Here is a 21,001-nt window from a genome sequence, read left to right on the forward strand (position 1 = left end):
AAAATGCCGCGCGCTCATTGGGCGACGGCGGCGGGGCGGGGCCAGACGCGCCCCCTGTCCTCGCTGTCCGCGCGCGGCGGCGCCGCGTGCCTCCTGGCGGCGGGCGGGCGCGCAGCAGCAGCGGCGGCGGCTACGGGCGGGCGGCGGGGGCGCCCGGGGGATCCCGGGGCCCGGGCTGCGGCGGGGGAGGAAACGGGCGTCAGCCCCGAGCGGGCTGCACCGAGGACTCCCCCCTGCCTCGTGCAGCGCCCGGGGGACCTCGCCGGGGGCACGGGAGCCCGACAGGGTGTGTCCCGCCCAGCTGTGCGCCCAGATGTGCATCCCGGGCAGGGCTGCGCGGCAGGGACCCCCTCCCCGGGCTGCAGCGCCCCGAAGGGGCTTACGGACAAGGCGGCTTGGCCCAGAGCTGTGCGAGGCCCAGATGTGCACCCAGATGTGCGCCCTGCTAGGGGTGATGCCCGCCAGATGTGCGCCCCGCTAGGGAGGCTGCCCGCTGCACCCCTGGCTGACACCGGTGCCCGGTAGCCCCCGGCTTGGGCAGGAGCCACAGGGTGGCGCTTTGGGCACGCGGCTCTGGACACCCGAGGGTGCCACCACCCCAGCCCGCTGGGCCACCGCAGCCACCAGGCAGGGGGCAGGAGGGACCCCCTCCCTTCGCTCAGTGCCATCCCCGAGGCCCTGCCACGTCCCTGCCACGTCCCCGCCACCGCAGGACGTGCTGCCCACCTGAGCTGGCCGGCCGGGGCGCTGGTGGCTGCTGTGGTTGACGGTCCAGGGCCCCAGGGACTGGCTGGCATAGAAGTCCATGGGGTAGGTCTGCTGCCACTCGACCTCCTGGAGCGCCACGGCCGCCTGTGGAGCAGGGCACGGGGGTGAGGCCGGCTGGATTTGGGCACCCCGCTCCTCCCCACGGGCCCCGCACCTCGTAGGGCGTCAGCAGCGGCTTGCTGAAGGCTTCGCCCCAGTCGATGGAGAGCCGGGGACAGGCTATCTGCACCCACCTGGAAGGGAAGCACACGGTGACGCTCATTCCTGCCCGAGCGGTGGGGAATAAATGTCCATGGTGAGGAGGTACCTGCCCAACCAGGTCCCCAGTGCCCGGCTGTCCGCTGCGGGAGGGCAGTGGGAGCCTGCGGATGCCCCGGGCAGCGCGGCTTGAGCTGTGCCAGGGTCCAAGCAGGACAGATGTAGCACAGACACATCTGGACATCCTCAAGGACATGGCCTTGATGTCTGCAGCCAGGACGCGGAGCCCCAGCAAAGCGGTTCATCCCAACCCTGGGGGCATCCTGGCAGCCAGGTGCCCAGGGACACCATGGGCAGGAGGCTGAGACACCGTCCGTGACAGTAAATCAGAGACAGGGATCTAAATTCAGCCCATTCCCAAATCCCCGGAGTGAGCGGGGAGACTGCGGCGGCCGCCTTAGGGCTTCCATAGGGAAGCGGATGCTGGAGGCGCAGGCGCTGCCAGGCTGCGGGCACCCTGGGGACACCAGCACGCAGAAGGCAGGCGCGGGGAGGCGACACTCACGCGTCCACGTCAGCGAAGAGCTGCAGCTTGCTGGGGAAGATCTCGGAGAGCAGCACCCGCACGAAGGGGCGTCCCAGGGCGCGGAGCCGCGACTCCAGGTGCTGGGGGAGGCGAAGCACCTGCCGGGTGAGCTGATGCCCCCGGCACGGCACATTCCAGCCCAGGAGGCAGCAGGGCCCTGCCCGCAGCACGGGCACGTCCTGGGACCCCGGCTGTGTCCACCGAGCCCCCGGGGACAGAGCAGGTGACAGAGCCAGGTCCCCAGCGGCCACCCCGCGCTGCAGCCACGGCTGCCCCTCGCACGCTGCTCTTCCCTGTGCACCTCGGCCTAATGAAGTAATTACCGCTCAATGACAACAATCTGTTCTCGTTAGCGGCTCCCTTCTCTGGCCACTTGCCTGCAGCAGCCTCGGGAGGCAAGAGGCCATGGAAAGGAAGCGGCCAGCCAGGAGTCGCCTGCTCCGTCCTTGCCCTCCCAAGCCGTCATTAACTGCCCCATTCTCCGCCGTCCCCAAGGCCCAACGTGCCCGCGGGTGCAGGCGAGGGGCGGTGGGTACCTGCAGGATGTTGGGGGAGCCCTGGCGCCCCAGCGTGCCCAGGATGAGCCCCCAGGAGCGGGCGCCGGCGGCGCTGCGGATGGCGTCCTGCCGCGCGCGCTGCATGCGCTCGTGGCTGTAGTGCTCCTGCGAGAAGACCTTGCTGTAGGGATCGTACCTGCGAAGGAGACCTGGGCTCAGCCCGTCCTGCCCCGCATCACACCCGCAGCTTGGGGACCGCCGAGGGGGATGCCAGGGTCGCGTTCCCGGTGCAGCCCCCGGCACAACCCGGGCCACTCGCTCTGCTCCGCGCTCGGCTCCCCCCTGCCGGCTCATCAATTATGAAGAAATCTTTGATTTGTTGCTTTGTTTGACGAGGGGAATTTTAATCAAATCCCACTCGGGTTTCGGCAGCTTCCCCAGCGCCATAAACCTGACGCGCGTCTCCCGTTAGTAACAAACGACCTACTAAGAAATTCAGATTTCGCCAAATGGGCCCAGCCTTTCGCTCTTGATATTTCATCTGCTTTCAGCAGCCTCATCATCACGCTTTATGGCCTCTGCCTGCAGCAGCCGGGAGTTTAATGGCTGCACCTCAAAGAGCTTTCACAGGTACTTGTCAAAATGTTTATATTCAGCCCGAGTAAATGGCTGGTGTTCATCTCGCGGAGTGCGGCGCCCCTTGGCACCTCTCCATCAGCCTGCCCCTGCGCCGCGGCTCCGCCGGGCCACCCGGGCGCGCGAGGAGGCCCTGCGGCTGCAATGCGCCGCCCCGTGTCCCCTGGTGTCCCCGCGATGCCACCGCTGCGGGGCTCTTAGGGAAAGGAGGAGCTGCGGGAGGGTTTGGGAAGCGCGCCGTACCTGTAGGCAGGGATGCCCGGGTTGGCGATCATGATGGACTCCAGGTGGAAGCGCCCGTCGCCCAGGTACCTGCAGGGGGGACAGGCAGCGCTGGGGCACGCGGGCGAGCAGGGTTAGTGACACAGCGGGGACAGACGTCGGCACCGGGGCACCCGGTGCAGCGGGGGTAGCTGCTCCACCGCTACGGCGGGCTCGAGACGTTGCTGCTTCCATTTCTAATCGGATTTCAAGTCAGCAATTACATTTCAAAGCCTTTCATTCAGCTGCCCTAATGGAGTGAGGGCTTGGAAAATGAATTCAGACGTAAAACTTGACTAGATTTTGCCCTTAATTGGAGAATGACATTTTGGAAGATCAAAGCTAATTTGTCTGCAAAAGTTAGCCCTAGAGACGGGCTAAAAAAGAAAATAATAACGAAAGAAGGAGCAGCAGGAGGCTGCAGGTACCGCAGCAACGTGCACCTGTCCGGGTGGCGGGGAGGACACTGCCACCGTCCCCGACAGTGCGGGGACAGCGAGGCCAGGAAGGAGCTGCAGGTGCCCACGCGAGCCTGGCCTGGAGTCTCCTGCTTGCTCCATGACCTTGGGAACAGATGAAAGGAAGCGCTTCCTTCCCCGCTCCCTTCCCTGCTCCCTGCTTCCTTCCCCGCTTCCTTCCTTGCTCCCTGCTTCCTTCCCTGCTCCCTGTTTCCTTCCCTGCTCCCTGTTTTCTTCTCTGCTCCCTGCTTCCTTCCCCGCTTCCTGCTTCCTTCCCTGCTCCCTGCTTCCTTTCCTGCCCTCCATGTGGCTAAGGGGAACCTTGGGAGACGCAAAGCAGGAGAGGTCCCATGCAGTCGTCCCAGGAAAAGCTCGTCCCGCTCCAGCTCTCTCCCTAGGGAAGGGCCACCAGGCACGGGGCTCCCCAGCTCCCCCCAAGGGTGGGGTCCGTGTATTTATTTATTCGGCAGCGCGCTGTATTCACAGTACATTAAGCATTTCCATTACCTAAAATAATTAGGTGATAGGAAGCGAAGTGCTCCCTCTAATTTGCTGTCCTTAAATAAAATTAATGTTGCTGTGATGTTGGGCCCCGGCCATTTGTCTTTTCCAATTACCCACCCGCCCTTCCATCTATTATCTATTCTGATATACGACTCAATTATTTCCTCTGGGCTCCGAGCACGAGCAGCGCCGGGAGCTGCGGGGCGCCCGTCCCATCCGCTCCTGCCCCCCGTGCCACCCGCAGCACGTGGGGACACCCAGCAAGGCCACGGGGCAGCACGATGGCAGAGGGCATGAACAGGGTGAGCATCGTCCACCCGGCTGTTGTCCCACGCGTGCCAAGCCCGGCCAAAGTGCCCTGTGGGTTTGCGGTGCCACAGAGGGCTCAAGGGCTCGGATCTCCTTGCTGAGCACCGACACAGCTCAGCGCCACGGAGATCTTCCACGGGAAGGATGGGGAGAGGAGATGCAGCGTGGCGCAGAGCAGGGGGACAGCCGGGGTACTCACACGATCGCGTCCGTGTCCTGCGCGAGCCGCGGGGCCGTGCAGCCCAGGATCTCGCCGGGGGAGAGGGGCTTGCACTGGGGCACGCACACCTTGTACTGGGAGCGCAGCTCCTGCGCGGCCGCCTGCGGAGAGCACCGGCGTCACCGGCTGGGCAAGCGGGACCAGGGATGATGCCCCCAAAACTCCCGCCTGGGGCCCTGCTGTGGCATTTCCAGGTCCCTGGACCCGTCCCACATCCACAGGGTGCCCACAGTGACGGCCAGGCCACAGTGCCCACAGTATCCAGCTGGTCGGCTGGGCGTTGTGGATGGAAACGGCTCTGCAGAGGAGAGCCGCTCCGCAGGACACAGACAACATATCAATTAAAATACAAGAGAAAACGCTTAACGCTTCAACAGTGCCCTGTTTAGATAGACATGGCTCAAGAGGCTCATTTATCTCCTCCCACCCTGGCCTGATGGCCATTCGGGAAGCAGCGGCCGGAGTCGACGGAGCTTCCCCTGCCGCTGCCGGCACTGCATCAAAATGCCAAGTGCTCCAGCGCCTGCCCTGACATTTACGGAGCAGCCCCGGGGGAGCCGGGGAGGGGTGCCGCCACGAAACATCGATCACAGTTATTATAAAATACTTGATCAACATTACGGTGGCGGCATTATTAGCGCCGCTGCTCATTAGAGGGGAACCACCGCCACCGGCAAGGCGGGAGCGCCGAGTCCCTGCGCCCGCCCTGGTGTCACCGGTGCTGCTGCTCACCCCTGTGCAGGGACACGGAGCGGGGCTGTCCTGTGTCCCCTTGGTGGCCTGTGTCCACGCGGGATCGGCCTGGCTGGGGCCACGGGGTTCCCGTCTCACCTGCAGCGCGGACACGAACTGGATGGTGCTGACGAGGGCCAGCGAGGCGCCCGCGGGGAAGTTGAAGCGCAGCGTCTCGAGGAAGTGCGACGTGTCGATCTTGATGTCCACGAAGACGTAGAGCATCTTCAGCCCCTGCGTGGCATCGATGGGAACTGGCGACAAGGGAGAGACGGGCATAAGGAAAGGCCCCACTGGCACCCCGGGCATCGGGACGAGCCCCACACGGGCACCCTGACACACTTTGGGGGACACCCAGCGCCCCAGCAACTGCCTTATTTAGAGCCACCTCCCAGGCAGTGCCCCTTCCTGCTCACTTATTACTTCTTACTCATTTCTGCTGGTGGACGGATGTGTTGGCAGTGCGTTCCGCGCTCGCCGGGCTGGGAAGGGCTATGCCACCCCTGTGCCCGCGCTGTCACCTCGGGCACCCGCAGCCGGGAGCGCCAGGGAGCACCCGGTCATCTCTCGCTGGATAACGGCAGCCCAGGGAATCAGTGAACACAAATCTAATTACCCTCGGTGCTAAGAAGCCTGTGTCACCACGATTAAGTGAATAATTAAAGTACACAGAGTCTGCATCGATCCACAGCTCCACATTCACTTCCCATTTTGGTGCTCTTCACCTGATCACAATTAAGTGCAAATTACTCCCTCCTGCAAAGCGGAGCTGGACAGGGTTGGAGAAGGAAAGCGCCTTTCCGGGGAAGAAGCCCCTTGGCCCAGCAGGAGCCGAGCGGCTCCCGAGCGTCGCTGCCTCCTTCCGCCCCTTCTTGCTGTTAATTGATCTAATAGCAGGCTGCAAAGCTGGAGTTTTTATGTCCGTTGTTTCAGCGGTGCCTGCAACCCTCCCTTCTGTAACAAAGCACCAAGTGTGGATATTTATTGCCACGAACGCTCGTGCTGACATGGCTTTTGGGACACAGCTCTCAACGGTTAACTCAGTATTTCACAGCATGGTGCAATCCATAAAATCCTAAAGAGCCCTGTAAATGTCCAAGGGCTTCTCTGCCCCCATGGGGACCCACGGGGTCCCCGACACCCAGCATGGGCAGTGACACAGGGTGCCAGGAGAGCGGCCAGGCGCAAGGCCCTGCAATTCTGCCGATCCACCTTAAAACCCGTAGTGTCTTATTGTTATTTTTGGGCTGATTCCATCCTGTGTGGACTTCAAAGTTAGCAGCATCTGGGACAGCAGCGCAGTTTCCATGGCAACCGAATCCAGAGTACCGTTCCGCCTAGGGAGCGCGCAGCCTCCTCCTTGCTTCGCCTTCAAACGAGCCGCCGCGCCGGCAAAACGCGCTGCCCGAGCCCGCGCCAGCACGGGGGGCGGCCACCGACCCCCCGAGCACGGCCAAGGGGGCCCATTCGGGTCCCCCATGGAGCTTCATGGATGTTGCTCTCCTCCCCGGTTGCTCCTGACCTTGCTCCTGACATCCCGAGCTCTGGGAGCGAGGTGGGAGCAGCCGTATTCCCGCTGGCTGCTCCAGCGAGCGGTGGGGTGCGAATGCTCCCTGGCCGCTCACCCCGTTTTGCGAATGCTCCCAATTGGCGCCCAGGGTGCAGGACGGAGCCCCGCGGCCCGGCACGGCCATCGGGAAGCAGCTCCGCACGGCTGGACGTTCCCAAACCCTGCCGGCGGGCAGGGAAGCGGCAGCCCGGCCCCGTCCAAATAAAGCAATCAAGGCTGGAGGAGAGAAATCCCTTCTTAAAGGGATTAGCACTCAGCGTTGAGCACTCGAGCTGGCATCAAGCGTGCCGGGGAGCCCCGGGGCCGGCCGGAGCAGCCGGCGGGTCAGTGTCACCAAGCAGGGCTTCCCCCAGCCAGCCTGGCGGTCACCCGGCTGGTCACTGCCGGGATGTCCCTTGCTGCTGGGGACGGGGCCACAGCACCAGGACGGCTGCCCGCAGAGCGGGGTGCCCGCTGCTGCCCGGGTCACTGTGTCACCTACTCAGGCAGCTGTGGCCGTAGTGCACGAGGAAGTCGGCGCCCAGGGCCTTGGCCGTGTAGTCGTCCACGCAGCAGGCACCGTAGGTCACGTCGCCCATCACGGCCGCCTCCGCTCCCGTGAACCTGTGGGGAGGCAGCGCGGTGAGGCCGGGCACAGCTCCGCATTCCCGCGCGCGCCGCAGGGCCCCTGCGCCGGCTCGGGAGCGGATGAGCACCGGCTACTCTCGGAGATGTCAACATGATTAAACTGGAGAGAGGTAATCCGCCTCTTCAATTGGGTAAAGCTGTTTGCAATTCAGCGGATTATCCGCTCATCAAATAATACGCCGCCAGCTTCCTAATGCACCAGGAGGGAGAGGAGGCCGCGGGAACCACGGCACCTTCGGCCTCATGGGCCGGCCCCGGGCATGGCGGCCGACTCGCTCCTCCGAGGGAGCCAGGGTGCCCCATCCCGGCCGTGCTGGGAGGAGCAGCTGGTGCTGACCCGGCCGTTGGGGTGGAAAAACGCCCTGGGAGCACTGGAACGGGCCCAGTCCCTGCTCTCCCATCCACACGGATCATTCCTGCAGCTCCCGCTGGCTCCCAGGCCCCACGTTGGCACCCGCAGTGGCAGCCCCGGCATGGGCAGATGAGGCCGGGGCACCCACCTGATTTAGAGGCGGCACCTTTGTAGCTGTTTTATTGCACCATTCCAGGGGATTACGAGCTTGGCCGCTTTCCCAGCGCGCCGCTGCGGTGTTTTAATTAGGGAGGCAGGTATCGCAGCGAGAGCCCCACGCCGGGCCCCGCTCCAGCGCGCTGCTAAGTCCCCACGTACACACGGCTTGTGCTGAGCTCTGCCGGGCTGCGTTCCCCTTCCCAGGATCACATCCCGCCGGGAACGCAGGCAGCGGGGAGCTCGTCACTCCAGCGCTGACGTCCCCAGGGCTCTCGGGCTCCTGCCCCAAGGATCATGCGGGAGCACGAGCCGATGCCCGCGGGGTCTTGGCCGGGATGTGCTGGGCTCGATGCCGGTCCGAGAGCGCGGGGACGCGCAGCGCGAGGCCCATGCGGGGCTGGGCGCGCGCCAGGGTCCCGCGCGCTCCTCCCCGCGCGCCGGGCGGGCGGCGTTACGTCGGCGGCAAGAATAGAAATGGTGGGCAGATCTGGCCAGATGGCAGAAGGTGGAGGAATCGCAGAGCGTGCTGAATATTAACAGCTCCGGCCCCTCCGTCAGCGCCAGCGGAGGGGGACAGGGGAGCGGTTCGGCACCGTCGGTCCCAGCCAACGGGCAAACCCATCCCCGTGTCCGCGGGACACCAGCCAGAGCCGGGGCGTCCCCAGCTCCATCCCACACGGGTGTTTTGGGACCATCAGGAGCTTCCCAGAGCCCCCGGGCACCCGGGCCCTGTGGGTGTCCTTGCTCGTGGCACAGCCCGGGTGGGCAGACGGCTCCTTCGCAGCTTTGACGGGGCCGGGGGCTGCCGTGAAGCTTCCCGAAGGCTCCTCTGCACCTCGCGGAGCCGCCGAGCCCCCAGCCCCCTCCTCTAATGAGAGGTGACGAGAGGAACGTGAATCACACTCCACACATCTCAGCAAAACTGGAAAATTATTCAGCTCCTTAAGATTCAGGACGGGGAGGTCTGACTCAGAGCGGCAGCCAGCGCCGCTTAATTTTTTATAGATTAAAATGTATGCAAATTGGCCCAAACCCCAGAGAAAGTCCCTGGGGGTGAGAAGCAAGAAAGTGAAATAGCAACAGCCGCGGGAGGGGGCAGCGGGCGGGCGCAGGTGCCCTGTGGTCCCTGCCTGCTGCACCTGGGCCATGGCCAGGTAGCCCTCGGTGTCCTGCCCGGTCTCCATGTGCCGTGACGGGAGCCTGTCGGAGAAATCCCGCTGCTCCCGGGGCCGGTGGATGCTGCACTGGTGTCCCGCAGCATGAGGAGATGCGGGAGGACACCTGGAGCGGAGAGAGCCCCGCGGGTGGCTCTGGAGGGTCCAGCCAGGCTGGAAAAACATCCCGTAATCCGTGATGCCAAGGGGGCACTGGGAGCGGCACGGCGCCGGGCCAGGGTCAGCGGCGCCGGCTGTGCTGGACCGGCAAGCGGAGCAGGAATAATCACCCGAGGCAAATCAAAGGCGAGCAGGGGGCTCCCCTTGATGTTTTAATCAGTTTGGTGTCACCGGAGCCTTTCATCAAACTACAGAGGGAAGAGAAGTCAATTAGCATCTACCTGCCTCCGACACGGCCCGCGAACCGCGTTCCCACCGGCCTGGATCGGGATGAGGCCGCGGGAGCCGGGAGCAGCCCCGTGCTGCCCGGTGCCAGCCGGGAGGACGCGGTGACACAGCTGTCCCCAGCCAGCGCCCAGCCGCTCGCTACAGCTGGGAGCTCATGAATATTGAGCGCGTGGGGAGGTTATTCATCTTTTCCGTCCTGCAAAGCCTGGCTCATTCTAAAAAACAGCCCGGCCTTAGCATTTTTCTCATCTTCCCCTAATTCATTATCTCCTCCTTTAAACAGATGGCTCCCAAAACCCCATTTATAAAGTGCCACACTCAGCACTGGCAGGACGCACACCCGAGCGCTCCGGGTCCCGGCCCAAAGGCAGGAATGGGGGCGCATCCCACCACGGATCCCTGCCTGACGGGACACCGGGACCACCCAGCCCAGCGGGCACAGGACAGAGGGGACAACAACAAGTTTGGGGACGCTGACCCCCAGACAGCACTTGGCTTCCTGCCCACATAGTTTCCTTAGCAGAACCTTTCCAGCTCCTGCGTTTCCTATGCTGATTTGAGGGGTAGCTCCTAAGCAGTCCATCCTGAGAGGATGGAGAGGTCGGTCCCCAACGTCCCCTCCCGCCGGCTCCGCAGCCGGCTGCCGAGCGAAGGCTCCGGGCTGGAGCAGCCCTGATTTATCCCGGCCCCCCGCCTAATAAATGAGAGCGTTTGCTGCCGGCGGGAGCGCCGAGCCCCCTGACACGGCGGCGGTGCGTGAGTGATACCGCGGCGGCCCTCACCCCATAAAGCAGCGCGAGGCTCTCGCCGGCGGAGGTGACTTGCGAGCCCCGGCGCATCCGTCTCTCCCGGCTCCCTGCCACGCTCCGTCAGGCCGTGCCCGTGCTGGGGAGCGGGCTGAGCTGCCATCCCCGGGGCTGGCAAAGGACTGAGGCGGCACCGGCACGCCGGGGTGCCCGCCGGCCAGCACGTCCTGCTGGGCACCTCCTGCTCCTTGGTTTGCGCTCACCTGTCCCCCATGGGTGTCACAGCTCGTGCACGGTCTCAGCTCGGTGCTGCACCAGTTGGGAAACACCTGGATGTGATAACCTGCAAAAGCCCCAAGCCATGATCCCAGCGCAGGGCCCTACAACCACGCAGGCTCCGTGCAAACCCCCCATGCATCCCTTCCACCTCCCTGCAGCTCCCGGGTCCGCTCGCAGCCCTGCGGCGGCTCCCACCGCGGCGCGGGGGCCGCGGGGTCCCCATCGCGCGCTGCCGTCCCGGGGCGCCGGGCCGAGCGCGGCCCCAGCAGAGCACAGTGCATTTAATTAGCGGGGAAACCAGTCACTAAGCCACATTACCAAGCTCCCAACTTCATTAGCACAGGAAGGCTGCACATAATTAAAATAATGAGTTTGCAATTTCGCTGCAAACGGCTTTGGAAGAGCACCGCTGCAGCTGGGCAATTACCGCCCGCGTGCGGCGCGGGCCCCTGCGGAGCATCTGCAAGTGGGTCAGGGCTGCAAGACTCGCGTGTCCCCGGAGCCCTCCCCAGAACGACTGTCCCCAGCCAGGTCCCATCCTGTGTGTGGCCAGGGGGGACACCCGGGCCTCGTGTGTGGCCAGGGGAGCCCAGGCTGATGCGTCCCTCCTGCCAAAGCAGCCAGGCATATCCCAGCTCTGCACTTTGCTGATTTGAGGGGTAGCTCCATGGAAAACAAAGCGAGTGCCCGGTGACAAGACTAACGTGGCTGTCCCGCACCCGGTGCCTGCTCCTCTGCTGCAGCTTCCCGGGGCTGCCCTTCGCTCCGCACGGACACGGATGGGCAGCATCTTCCTGCCTGCAGCAGGACACGGCACCGGCACGTCCCGGCGCTGGGAGATGCCGGGTCTATAGGTCCCCTGTGCCTTCCCCCATGCCTGGTGCTCCCCTCACCAGCACCACCCGGGCAGAGGCTTTAAACATCTCCAGTGAAGTGAGAACCTCATTCTCCCTAATGATGCTGTTGTGCGCTTAATGACGGTGATTAAATTCCCCTGCACAGCGTGCAGCGCCGTGCTGCAAACGGCGCAGGGCTTTGCTTAAAGGACACGGGGAGAAGGGAACGCGGTGCCGGGCGGCAGAGACCAGGCATCGCGAGGCCCAATGTGGGTCCTGCACCACTTTGGTGCCCCAGAGCGATTCCAACAGCACTCGCTGCTGTCTTAGACCGGCCGTGCCCAGCTAAGGGACACGGATGGGCCCCGTGTCCCGCTGCTGGTGCTGCCAGTTGGGGACAGGCTGGCAGGCAGCGGGCGGCTGTTTCGGTGGCCGGGTGTCGAGGGACCGGCAGGCAGCAGCCAGGCCTTGGAAGTTTCCCTGCTCCCGCTATCTCCGCTGCCTGGTGGAGCAGAGCCTTTCAAGCTCTGCCAGGGTCACCAGCTGCTCCATGTACCCCGGCCAGGATGCGGCCCTGGGCTCTGCATTTAACTCCTCGGCTGAGATGACTCCATTTCCTCCAGCTTCAAGTTGGTCCTAGCAAGGACCTGGCCTTCTGCAAGGAAAGATGGAGCTGCGGATGCTGCCCTGCCTTGCCCCTTTTGCAAGGGAAAAAGGAGCCAGGAGAGGGTGTTTGTGGCCTTTCCCTCAAGGGAGGGAGTGAAGAGGATGGGGCCGGTCTCTTTTCAGTGGTGGCCACTGACAGAACTAGAGGAAGTGGCCAAAAACTGAAGCACCTAAAGTTCCACAAGAGCTTCAGGAAAAAGAATTCTTGACAGTGAGGGTGACAGAGCACTGGAACAGGCTGCCCAGAGAGGTTGTGGAGTCTCCTTCTCTGGAGATCCTCAAAAGCGGCTTGGACACAGCCCTGTGCCACGTGCTCTAGGTGACCTTGCGTGTGCAGGGGGTTGGACTGGATGATCTCTAGAGATCCCTTCCAACCTTAACGATTCTGTGACTCCATGATTCCCAACCTGCTGGACATGCGGGCTGCCTGTCCTGGCACCCAGGCTGCCATCCTGGGGCAGGCCGGACGGCTGGTGCTGGCAGCGCTGGGACGGCAGCCCCACGGGCACGGAGCCTCCCGCGATGAGCCGGAGCCGCTTGCACGGAGCGGGGAGACAGAGGGATTAGCAGCTGCCGAGCCTGACAGGCGACTTTATTAACACGGAATCAAAAGCCCAGCTGAGAGCCCGGCTGATCCTCCTGCTCCAGCGGGGGAAGAGGAGGAGACGCGCTCCCAGCCCTGGGCCCACGTGGCACCGGCTGCCGGGAGGGACCAGGTCCCCTCCTCGCTCCGAGCACGAGTGTCCCTCCGCCGAGTGACACGAGCCGCAGCATGCGGAGCCAGCTCGGACGTGTCGGTGGTAGCGGCGCGTGGCGCGGGCTCCACGCGGTGCCCCCACGCCGGGATGCGGGCACCTGGCGCTGCGCCGGAGCCGGCTGCTCCGCAGAGCGCCGCTTCTCTCGGAAGCAGATAACGACAAACCTATTAACGGTAATTAACTAGGCCTCGCACCGGTCAATGCTGTAAGTGTGCTGTAAATTTCAAAGGCTGCTCGCTAAGTACCTGCTCGGCGCTTCAGGAGGCGGCTGCCGTGACACGACGGCTACATCTTCATCTGCCCGCAGCCCCGCGGGGCTCTGCGCAGCCGCGAGCCGAGGACAGAGAGCCCTGGCCGGGAGGGGACAGCGCCCGAGGGGCTCTGGCCTCTGTCCCCTCCAAGGGCTGCTGTCCCTGCTCCCAACCCGCTCCGCACGCCTCCCGCATGGCAATGCGGAGCGCTGCTGGAGAGGCCCCGCCAGCCCTCTGCAAGGGGACAGACGGACAGCGCCAGCGTGCCGGTCCCCCGAGCTGCAGAAGGAGGATGTGTCCCTTCTGCTGTCGCTCCCCGGCACAGCTGGGCCACAGCAGGACTGTTCTACTAAGAGGCAGCTGAGCTGTGCTGGCCCTGGGCTTGGCTCCGCTGCGGCGAACGGGAGCACACGGATGCTTGCAGCACTGCAGGGGTGTCTCTAGTGTCCCTCAGGGAGCAGCTCCCACTGGCACGGGCACGGAACGGGGCAGGAGGGATGCCAGGACAGGCTGGGGAGAGGATGCAGCCCACAATAGCCCTCGGTGACACAGGTGCCCCCGGCACTCGAGCGCACAAAGGCAGAGCCAGCCCGTGGTCCTGCTGTTCCACGTTGGGGACCAATGACCCCTCCTCTGGCACACGCCACCCTGGGGACAACAGCACTCGGTGTCCCTGTCCCAGCCAAAGTGGCCGGCACTGCGAACGCGCAGCGATTCGCGTCACGTCGGGGCTTCCACGGCTCCGACCCCGGTGAGAAGGGGCCATCGGGAGCCGCAGCCGAGCTGCGATTTTCACATTAACGCCGGCTATGAATATTAATAGCAGGCTGAGCCAGGCGCTAACGAGGCCAGCAGCGGCCACCTGCCAATTCACACCTCACCTCAGGCAATTTAATGGGGTCCCCAGCGCGGCCGCAGGCAGCGGCCGCGCCGTGGGGACCCTCCAGCCACTGTCCTGTGCTCGTCCCGCGGCTCGAAGCCACCCCTGGCTAAGCGCCAAGTGGGCAGTGCTGCCGCAGCCCCGTCACGGTGACACTCTCACCCGGCAGCTTCCCGCACTGGGAGCGCTGGCACGGAGCAGGGACGGGCATCCCGGCTCCCCGTGCCCGGCAGGGCGCCCCTCGCAGGGATGGCGAGTCCGGCGGGGATCCCAACGCCCTGGCAGCGCCGCGGATGCCGGGAAGCGGGGCTTAAGGTTTCATTCAGATAAAGGAGCCCCTTAATCCGCCGCCTTTGAAGTCGGAGACATGAAAGCGGCTCCGTGCCAAAGCCAGAGAAGAGGCAGCTTCACTTAAAGGGACAGGCCCACGCGGAGCCGCCTGCGCCCCACGTCCCTGTCCCCCCTCCGCCAGCTCCCACCTTTCCCTCTGCTCCCAAACCCGGCCCTGTGGCAGGGACGCAGCCGCGCGTGACCTCACAGGTGACAACGGCAGAGCCCGCGTGGCCGGGGGGACGGAGCCCTGACGCTGCAGGCACGGCGGCGGGTCGGCGCACGGCACGGGGGGAGGTTGGCGCACGGCGTGCGGGGAGGACAGTCCCCTAAGGAGGGCCGTGACCCCGCGGGGAGGACAGTCCCCTACGGAGGGCCGTGACCCCGCTCGCAGGCGAGCGCCGCGGTGCCATTAGGGCTAATTCACGGTGCCAAAACAGCGCGGGGCCGGGGAGGGCGCAGCCGTGGCGGGCAGGGGGTGGCGGGCGCGTGGCGCGGCGCGCTCAGCGGTGAGGAGGTTACGGGTGATTTCTGCAAGGTGCCTGAACGCGCTGCCAAGGCGAGAGCTCCTCAAGCCACCTCCCTGCTCCATCCTCAGCTCCCGCTCCTGCAAAGCGGCAGGGAAAACCAGGGAAGGAGCCACAAGGAAGGGGCAGCGGGGGCTGGAGCTCCCCTGGCAAGAGAGGCTGGCGGTTGCCTCCTTCGGGTGCACGGGCTCTTGTGCCAAGGGGTCCCGGTGAGCCATCACCGTGGCCTCTGGCCTCCTGCAGCCGCAGGAGGAGGGGCGGGAGCGCCGTGCCAGCCCTCCCCTCGCACGCGGAGCTCCCGCGCGCCGGCCCCGAGCTCGTGTCGGGAGGTTGTTAACACGCCTGATCTCTGCTCCATTACCCAGGCGAGGGCCCGGCCACGCTGAGCTTGTCGGCAGCTCCAGACAAAGCACCGGGGCGGCGGAGCCGGGCGGCGAGAGCCGGGCCCGGCTTCACCGGAGCCCTCCGCGACCTGCGGCCTTCGCCCGGCCGCGTCTCCCCGGCCGCCCGTGGCCTCTGTGAGCGCGGACGCTGCAAAAGCCACTGTCACCCAAAGGGTCTGCAGCTGCTCAGCGGGGCCGGCCGCGCACGCCGGGGATGTGCGAACCCAGCACGGGCTGTGCCAGGGCCAGCGGGACCTGATGCTGCTCCCGGGGAGCACAGCGGGGCCGTGTCCTCGTCCTCCACGGCCATCCCCGTGGACACAGCCAGGAGCCGGGATGCTGGTGCCGAGCAAAGCCCACGCCGGGGCCTCGCAAACAACGTTCCCTGCAGCGTGGGCGTCAGCTCAACACAGGCACCCGGAGGGGACAGCACAAGGACAAGGCACAAGCTGAAAGGAGCAGCGCTCCCTGGTTGGTAGGTCTGGGATGCAGCAAGGCACCTGGAGTATCTGCCAGCCTCCAGGAGAGCCGTCCCATCCCATGGCCCCACTCCCCATCCCACGGCCTGGGGAAGCCCCCGCCGAGCGGGGTGATCCTTCCCAGTGACAGCTTGGGGACAAAGCGTCTCGGACAGGGCCAGGCAGATGGGCAATGACGCTCCGACCCCTGCAGCAACGGAGCCCAGAGAAGGCCCCAACACCCTCCCCAGCCCGCACGGAGAAGCAGGAAGGGCAGCGACGCCGCCCTCTTACCGCTCGATGATGTCCGCGATGGTGCAGGCGAACATGAGGAGGCCTTCGGGCATCTGCAGGGCCACTGCGAAGAGAAACAGCCCCGCGGTTAGGACGGGCCGCGCGGGATATCCCGCTCCAAAGCCGGGAGCTTGGTGCCGGCAACGCGACACGCTCCAAACAGCAGCCGCCGGAACGACCCAACCAACCCACCCCTTGCAAAAGGGCCTCGGGAGGGACAGGGACACACGGAAGAGGCAGCCCAGCGCGGATCCCGCAGGCCCGGGCTGCTCCGTCCTGCGTGTCTGAGCCCATCCTGTGCGAACACGTCTAATCCCTTTTTGAACCCATTGACACTCTTGGTCTCCACCGCTTCCTGAGGTAATGAGTTCCAGATTTTAATTATGTGCTGCACAGGAAAAGGTACTTTCTTCTGTTTATTTTAAACCTGCTCCTAATAATGTAAACGTGTGCCCCTAGTTCTCCTGCTACAAGAAAGAGTGAATAATCATCGCCTATTCAACCTCTCTGCATCATTCATAATTCTATATCCCTCTATCATATCCCCCTTCATTCGTCTCTTTTCCAGCTAAAGGATCTAAATCTATTTAATCTCTCATTGTACAGAAGCTGTTCCAACCCTTTGATCGTTCCTTGTTGCCCTTCTCTGCACCTCCCCTCGCTTCTTCTCTACCAGTTTTGAGCGGGTGGCCGGCACTGCACAGAGCTTTGTGCGTAGCAGGGATTTATTCCGAGCGGAATGATGTTTCCCATTTTGTTCTCTCCGAATGATTCGGAACAATCCCACTGCCTCTGTGGCGCTCGCACAGGGATGGGAGGCCCGGCCACAGCCTGTGGCACCAGGACCAAGTGCACCCACTCCAGGGGACACGGCTGGGAGCCACGCGTGGGTTTTTGGTGACCCTGTCACTGTCCTCCAGCCTGTCCCAATGCCGGGGTGCTGGGTGGGCTGAGGGCAGCCATGGGTGAGCAGCAACCCAGGGCAAAGCCCAGGCTGTGGCTTCAGCCCTGGGTACCGCTAATCCCGCTGTCATTTCACCTCCAGATCCTCCTAACACGTCCCAGCACGGACGATGTTTACCCAAACGTCCCTCTCCAAATCCCTTTCCAACCGAAATCCCCGTGCTGCCGTGCCAGCCCCCATGGCAAACATGAAGCTATTTAAAGACCTGGTCCAAACTGGGCTAATCTCACCCTGCTCCAACTCATGAAGGACTCTGAAAGCTACACACAGCTCCCGACCCCGGTGTGACCGGGGATGAGAGCCCCAAGAGCGCTCCTGAAATGCACCAGAGGCCCCAGGTGAGCAGAAATCAGGGAAAATGCCCTGACACTTTTTGGAGAAGGCCCCCGCGTCGCTCCTCGTGCCCAGGCCAGCGAGAGCGGATCTGCAAACAGATCCGCCTTCCCCAGCGAGGCAGCGGGGAGCACGAGGCAGCCGGGGCGCTTTCCAGCCCGGATCCCGGCACGGCCATCCCGAATCCCGCGGCGGGCAGGGCAGGGCAGGGCTGGCAGGGAGCCCCCGGCTCCAGGCGCGCGGGCGCCGCGCGGGAGGCGGTGTTCCCCAGCAACGAGCCGCTGGCTGGGCTGCGCACATGCAGATTTTAAATCCCAGCATGGCTGACTGGCTGATGGGCTCAGCTCCCAGCTCTAAAGCCTAAATCCCAACTGCATATTTACATTTAATTAGGAGGTGCCAAAGCAGCAAACCACGGTAACGAACGCTGGAGCGGCGCAGGCTGGAGAGCCTCTCCACGTGCCCCCCCGGGCAGCCCGGCCCCTCGCGCCGCATCCAGGCGATGCCAGCTTGGATCTAGCGGCCCCACAGCCTCCGGCATCCCGGCCCGGCCTCCCTGCTGGAGGCAGCGACCTGCCCACGGTCACACCGGCCGCCCGCGACACGCGGCGAGAGCGCCGGGTCACAGGAGCAGCTCCCGGCGCTTCCCCCCGTGACACCTGCCAGGCTCTGACAACTTGCCAAAGGCTCCGTGGCAGCTGGCGGAGACATTCCCCGGCGGACGCGGCGTTTCCAAGCCCGGCTCTGCCCGGAGCCCCCAGCGACACGCGACCTGGCGAGCTATAGTGCGGCCTGTGGGCACAGCAGGGAGCGGGGACACGGATGGCACCTGGGGATGGAGGGGCAGCTCCCTCGGTCCCCAGGCCACAAACCAGCCCATGGTCAAATGAGTGCATGGATAACCTCGGATGCTGCATCCTCCAGCAGCTCAGCATCTTCTCCAGAGGCTCCTCAACCCCCTGGGGCCAGAGCAGCCCCCTGAGGACGCCCAGCTAAGGCTGGAGCGCGATGCAGGTCGGATGATCCCGCTCTCCCCAAAAGCCCCCGGAGGCGGGCGAGGGTCTGCGGCCGCTCCGCGCACCGGGGCTTTCCCCGCGCACCGCCGGCTCCGGCAGCGCGGCGCGGAGCGCACGGGAGCCGCGAGCAGCAGCAGCCACCTGGCCGGCGTCCCAGACACGTCTCCGCAGGATGACAAGTCTGTGCACCTCAACCTGCCCTGTCCGATGCGATTATAACCCTGAGATACAGATGTATTAACTCCTCTCAAGAGCAGGGAGAGCTCCCTGAGACAGATCCTAAACAGCGGCGCGCAGCAGCCGCCCAGGCCTGAGTGACAGCTTGGCACCGGCAGCATCATCCCTGGGGACACGGCTCCACACGCAGCATCCCTGTGCCTGAGCGTGCCCGGAGCCGGCGCTGCTCCGAAGCCTCCGGCACAGCCCTGCTCGGCTCCGGGCCGCACGGCGCGGCCGGCACTCACCCCTCCTGGCCTGAGCCTGTCGGATCCTCCACACGGTCTTGGGGATCTCGAAGTTGTAGTTGCTGGGCAGCACCTTGATGGCCTCCTGCAGCTCCGCGTCGTTCAGGATCTCCTCGGGAACCTGCTTCGCCACGCGCCGCGCGGGGCCCCGGCCTGCGGGGACAGCAAAGCGCGTTACGGAGAGCAACGAGGAGGCAACACAGCCCACATCCCGCACCCACGGGCGCCACGGGACACCGGGAAGCACCCAAGGGCAGGGGACAACAAAGCTGGGGGCAAGGCAGGGGACAACACGGAGTTTCTGTTCCCTGCTGCTGGTGCCTGGGACTGGCGGGGCTGGCTCGGAGCTCAGAGGGTGCCCAAACTGCTGGAATTCCACAAACCCTCAGCGCAGCGGCCACGCACGAGCACGACCAGCCGCAACGCCCAACGGGGAGCGGAGCGGGCAGCGCCCCGGGCGCCATCCCATGCGGATCCCGGGCGCCATCCCGTGCGGATCCCGGGCTCCATCCCGTGCGGACCCCGGGCTCCATCCCGTGCGGATCCCGGGCGCGATCCCGTGCGGACCCCGGGCGCCATCCCGTGCGGATCCCGGGCTCCATCCCGTGCGGACCCCGGGCTCCATCCCGTGCGGATCCCGGGCGCCATCCCGTGCGGATCCCGGGCTCCATCCCGTGCGGACCCTGGGCTCCATCCCGTGCGGATCCCGGGCGCCATCCCGTGCGGATCCCGGGCGCGATCCCGTGCGGATCCCGGGCTCCATCCCGTGCGGATCCCGGGCTCCATCCCGTGCGGATCCCGGGCGCCATCCCGTGCGGATCCCGGGCTCCATCCCGGTGCCGGGCCCCCAGCACCGCGTCCCCCTCCCGCACGGCGCCAGCAGGAGCCTCCCCCTCTCCCGCGGAGTCACCGGCGGGGGAGTGACAGCAGCGGGATTATTCACTCCTCGGTCCCGGCGCACGCGGACCCTCCGCGCGGCCCACGGCACCGGGCGGGCGGGGGGGGCCTCCAGCTGGGCCGGGGCCCGCGGCGGCCGCCCCCGCAACGGCGGCGCGTTGGGGCCGCGGCTCCCACCGGGCAGGGGCCCCAGCGGCAGCTGCTATTCCCGGCACGCGGCGGCCCGGCCCCCGCCGCTCCGCTGAGTCACCCGGGGGAGCGGGAGCGCTCGCCCCGCACCGGCACCGGCGCCGGGGACCGAGCGCTTCCCCCCGCCACGGGTCTGGCCCCGAGGCCGGGCCGAGTGCCGGTGACGAGCCCGGTTTGCCGGTGCTGGCGCGAGGACCCCCGGGGGAGCCGGTCCCTGGGCTGGACCGGCTCCCGGTACTGGCCCGGTTGGCCGGTACCAGCCTGGCTGCCCAGCAGAGAACGAGCCTCCTGGGCGGACCAGCTCCTCGGGCATCAGCACCGGGAGCTTCGGGAAGATCCAACCCGCACACTGGGCCAACCCCGGTACCATCTCGGGCCGTCAGAACGGGACCGGGCCGCCGGTACCGGGCCAAATGGCCTCTCGAGGCTACGTTGACCCCCAGCACGCGGTGGTCAGGGAAGCGCGGGCGCGGCGCCCCGCCCCTCCCGGCCCGCTTCGGCCCGGTTCGGTTCGGCCCATCCCGGCCCACCTGCGGCGGCGGGGGCCGCGCTCCGAACCGGCCGCTCCGGGGCCGCCATGGCGACAGCCCCACGTGCAGGCCGGAAAGGCAGCGCTAGCCGAGCCCCGCGCGGGCGGCCGGAGTCTAGGCCAGAGCAGCCGCCCACCGAGAGATCGAGCCCGGGAGCGCACGGCCGGTCCCCGACGGGACGGGCCGGCGCAGCGGGGCCCCGTGCGAGCCCCGCCAGTCCCGGGCGCCCCCTTCTCACACCCGGCGCGTCCCCGCGCTCTGCAGAGGGCAGCCCCGGGCCTAGGCGGCGCAGCGACCTGCAGCGGCTGCGCCAGGGTCGCGCCGTCGGGGCTGCCGTGGCGGGAGGGGTCGTTGCCCCGCTGTCCCCTCGGTGCTCGCCGCGGCCTCCCCCCCGCCGGTATCGGCGGTGCCGGGCGCCGCTGTCCCGCTGTCGCAGCACCGAGGCGGTTGCCATGGTGAGGCCCGCCCCATCGCAGGTCCCGGCCATGGAGCAGGGGGATAAATTCCCTTCGAGGGGCAGAAGCGCCGTCCCTGGGCCCCGTAGGACGGGAGGGTCCCCGAGGCAGCGGCGCCCGAGCGGGGCAGTGCGGATATGAGGGCCCACGGGAGGGATTGGGATCCCTCCCCGGGGGAGGAGGAGCAGGGACCCCCGAGGGGTAACAGGGACGACGGGGCTGTGACAGGGAGGCGACGGAGACATCGGGGACCCTGGAGCGCATCGGGGAGCCTGGGATCAGCGGGACCCCGAGGGGGCGGTGGAG

General features: G+C 65.9%; 1 protein-coding gene across 1 annotated transcript; it reads right to left on the minus strand.

Moving 5' to 3' along the window:
• Nucleotides 1-130: 130 nt before the first annotated feature.
• Nucleotides 131-20,304, minus strand: DPH1 (diphthamide biosynthesis 1). The gene is made up of 12 exons (XM_088529932.1): nucleotides 20,241-20,304; nucleotides 18,625-18,777; nucleotides 15,848-15,911; nucleotides 7,221-7,342; nucleotides 5,269-5,423; nucleotides 4,417-4,538; nucleotides 2,929-2,997; nucleotides 2,089-2,245; nucleotides 1,532-1,632; nucleotides 923-1,001; nucleotides 727-852; nucleotides 131-175 (listed from the first exon to the last, which is right to left on the minus strand). The coding sequence occupies exons 1-12, from the start codon at nucleotides 20,287-20,289 to the stop codon at nucleotides 131-133; spliced, it is 1,242 nt and encodes a 413-aa protein (XP_088386058.1). The 5' UTR covers nucleotides 20,290-20,304.
• Between the last annotated feature and the right edge of the window lie 697 nt (nucleotides 20,305-21,001).

This window comes from Tinamus guttatus, unplaced genomic scaffold (genome assembly GCF_059628265.1).
Source record: "Tinamus guttatus ecotype Peru unplaced genomic scaffold, ASM5962826v1 Tinamus_guttatus_pri_ptg000356l, whole genome shotgun sequence".
NCBI classification, from domain to species: domain Eukaryota; kingdom Metazoa; phylum Chordata; class Aves; order Tinamiformes; family Tinamidae; genus Tinamus; species Tinamus guttatus.

Excerpts from the sequence above, each read along its gene's own strand:
- DPH1 (XM_088529932.1), bottom strand. The coding sequence starts at position 20,289 with ATGGCGGCCCCGGAGCGGCCGGTTCGGAGCGCGGCCCCCGCCGCCGCA. Across the intron at positions 7,343-15,847 it reads ATCGCGGACATCATCGAGCG|GTTCACGGGAGCGGAGGCGG; the intron begins GTAAGAGGGCGG and ends GCCTCCCCACAG. Across the intron at positions 1,633-2,088 it reads GCTCCCCCAACATCCTGCAG|CACCTGGAGTCGCGGCTCCG; the intron begins GTACCCACCGCC and ends CGCCTCCCCCAG.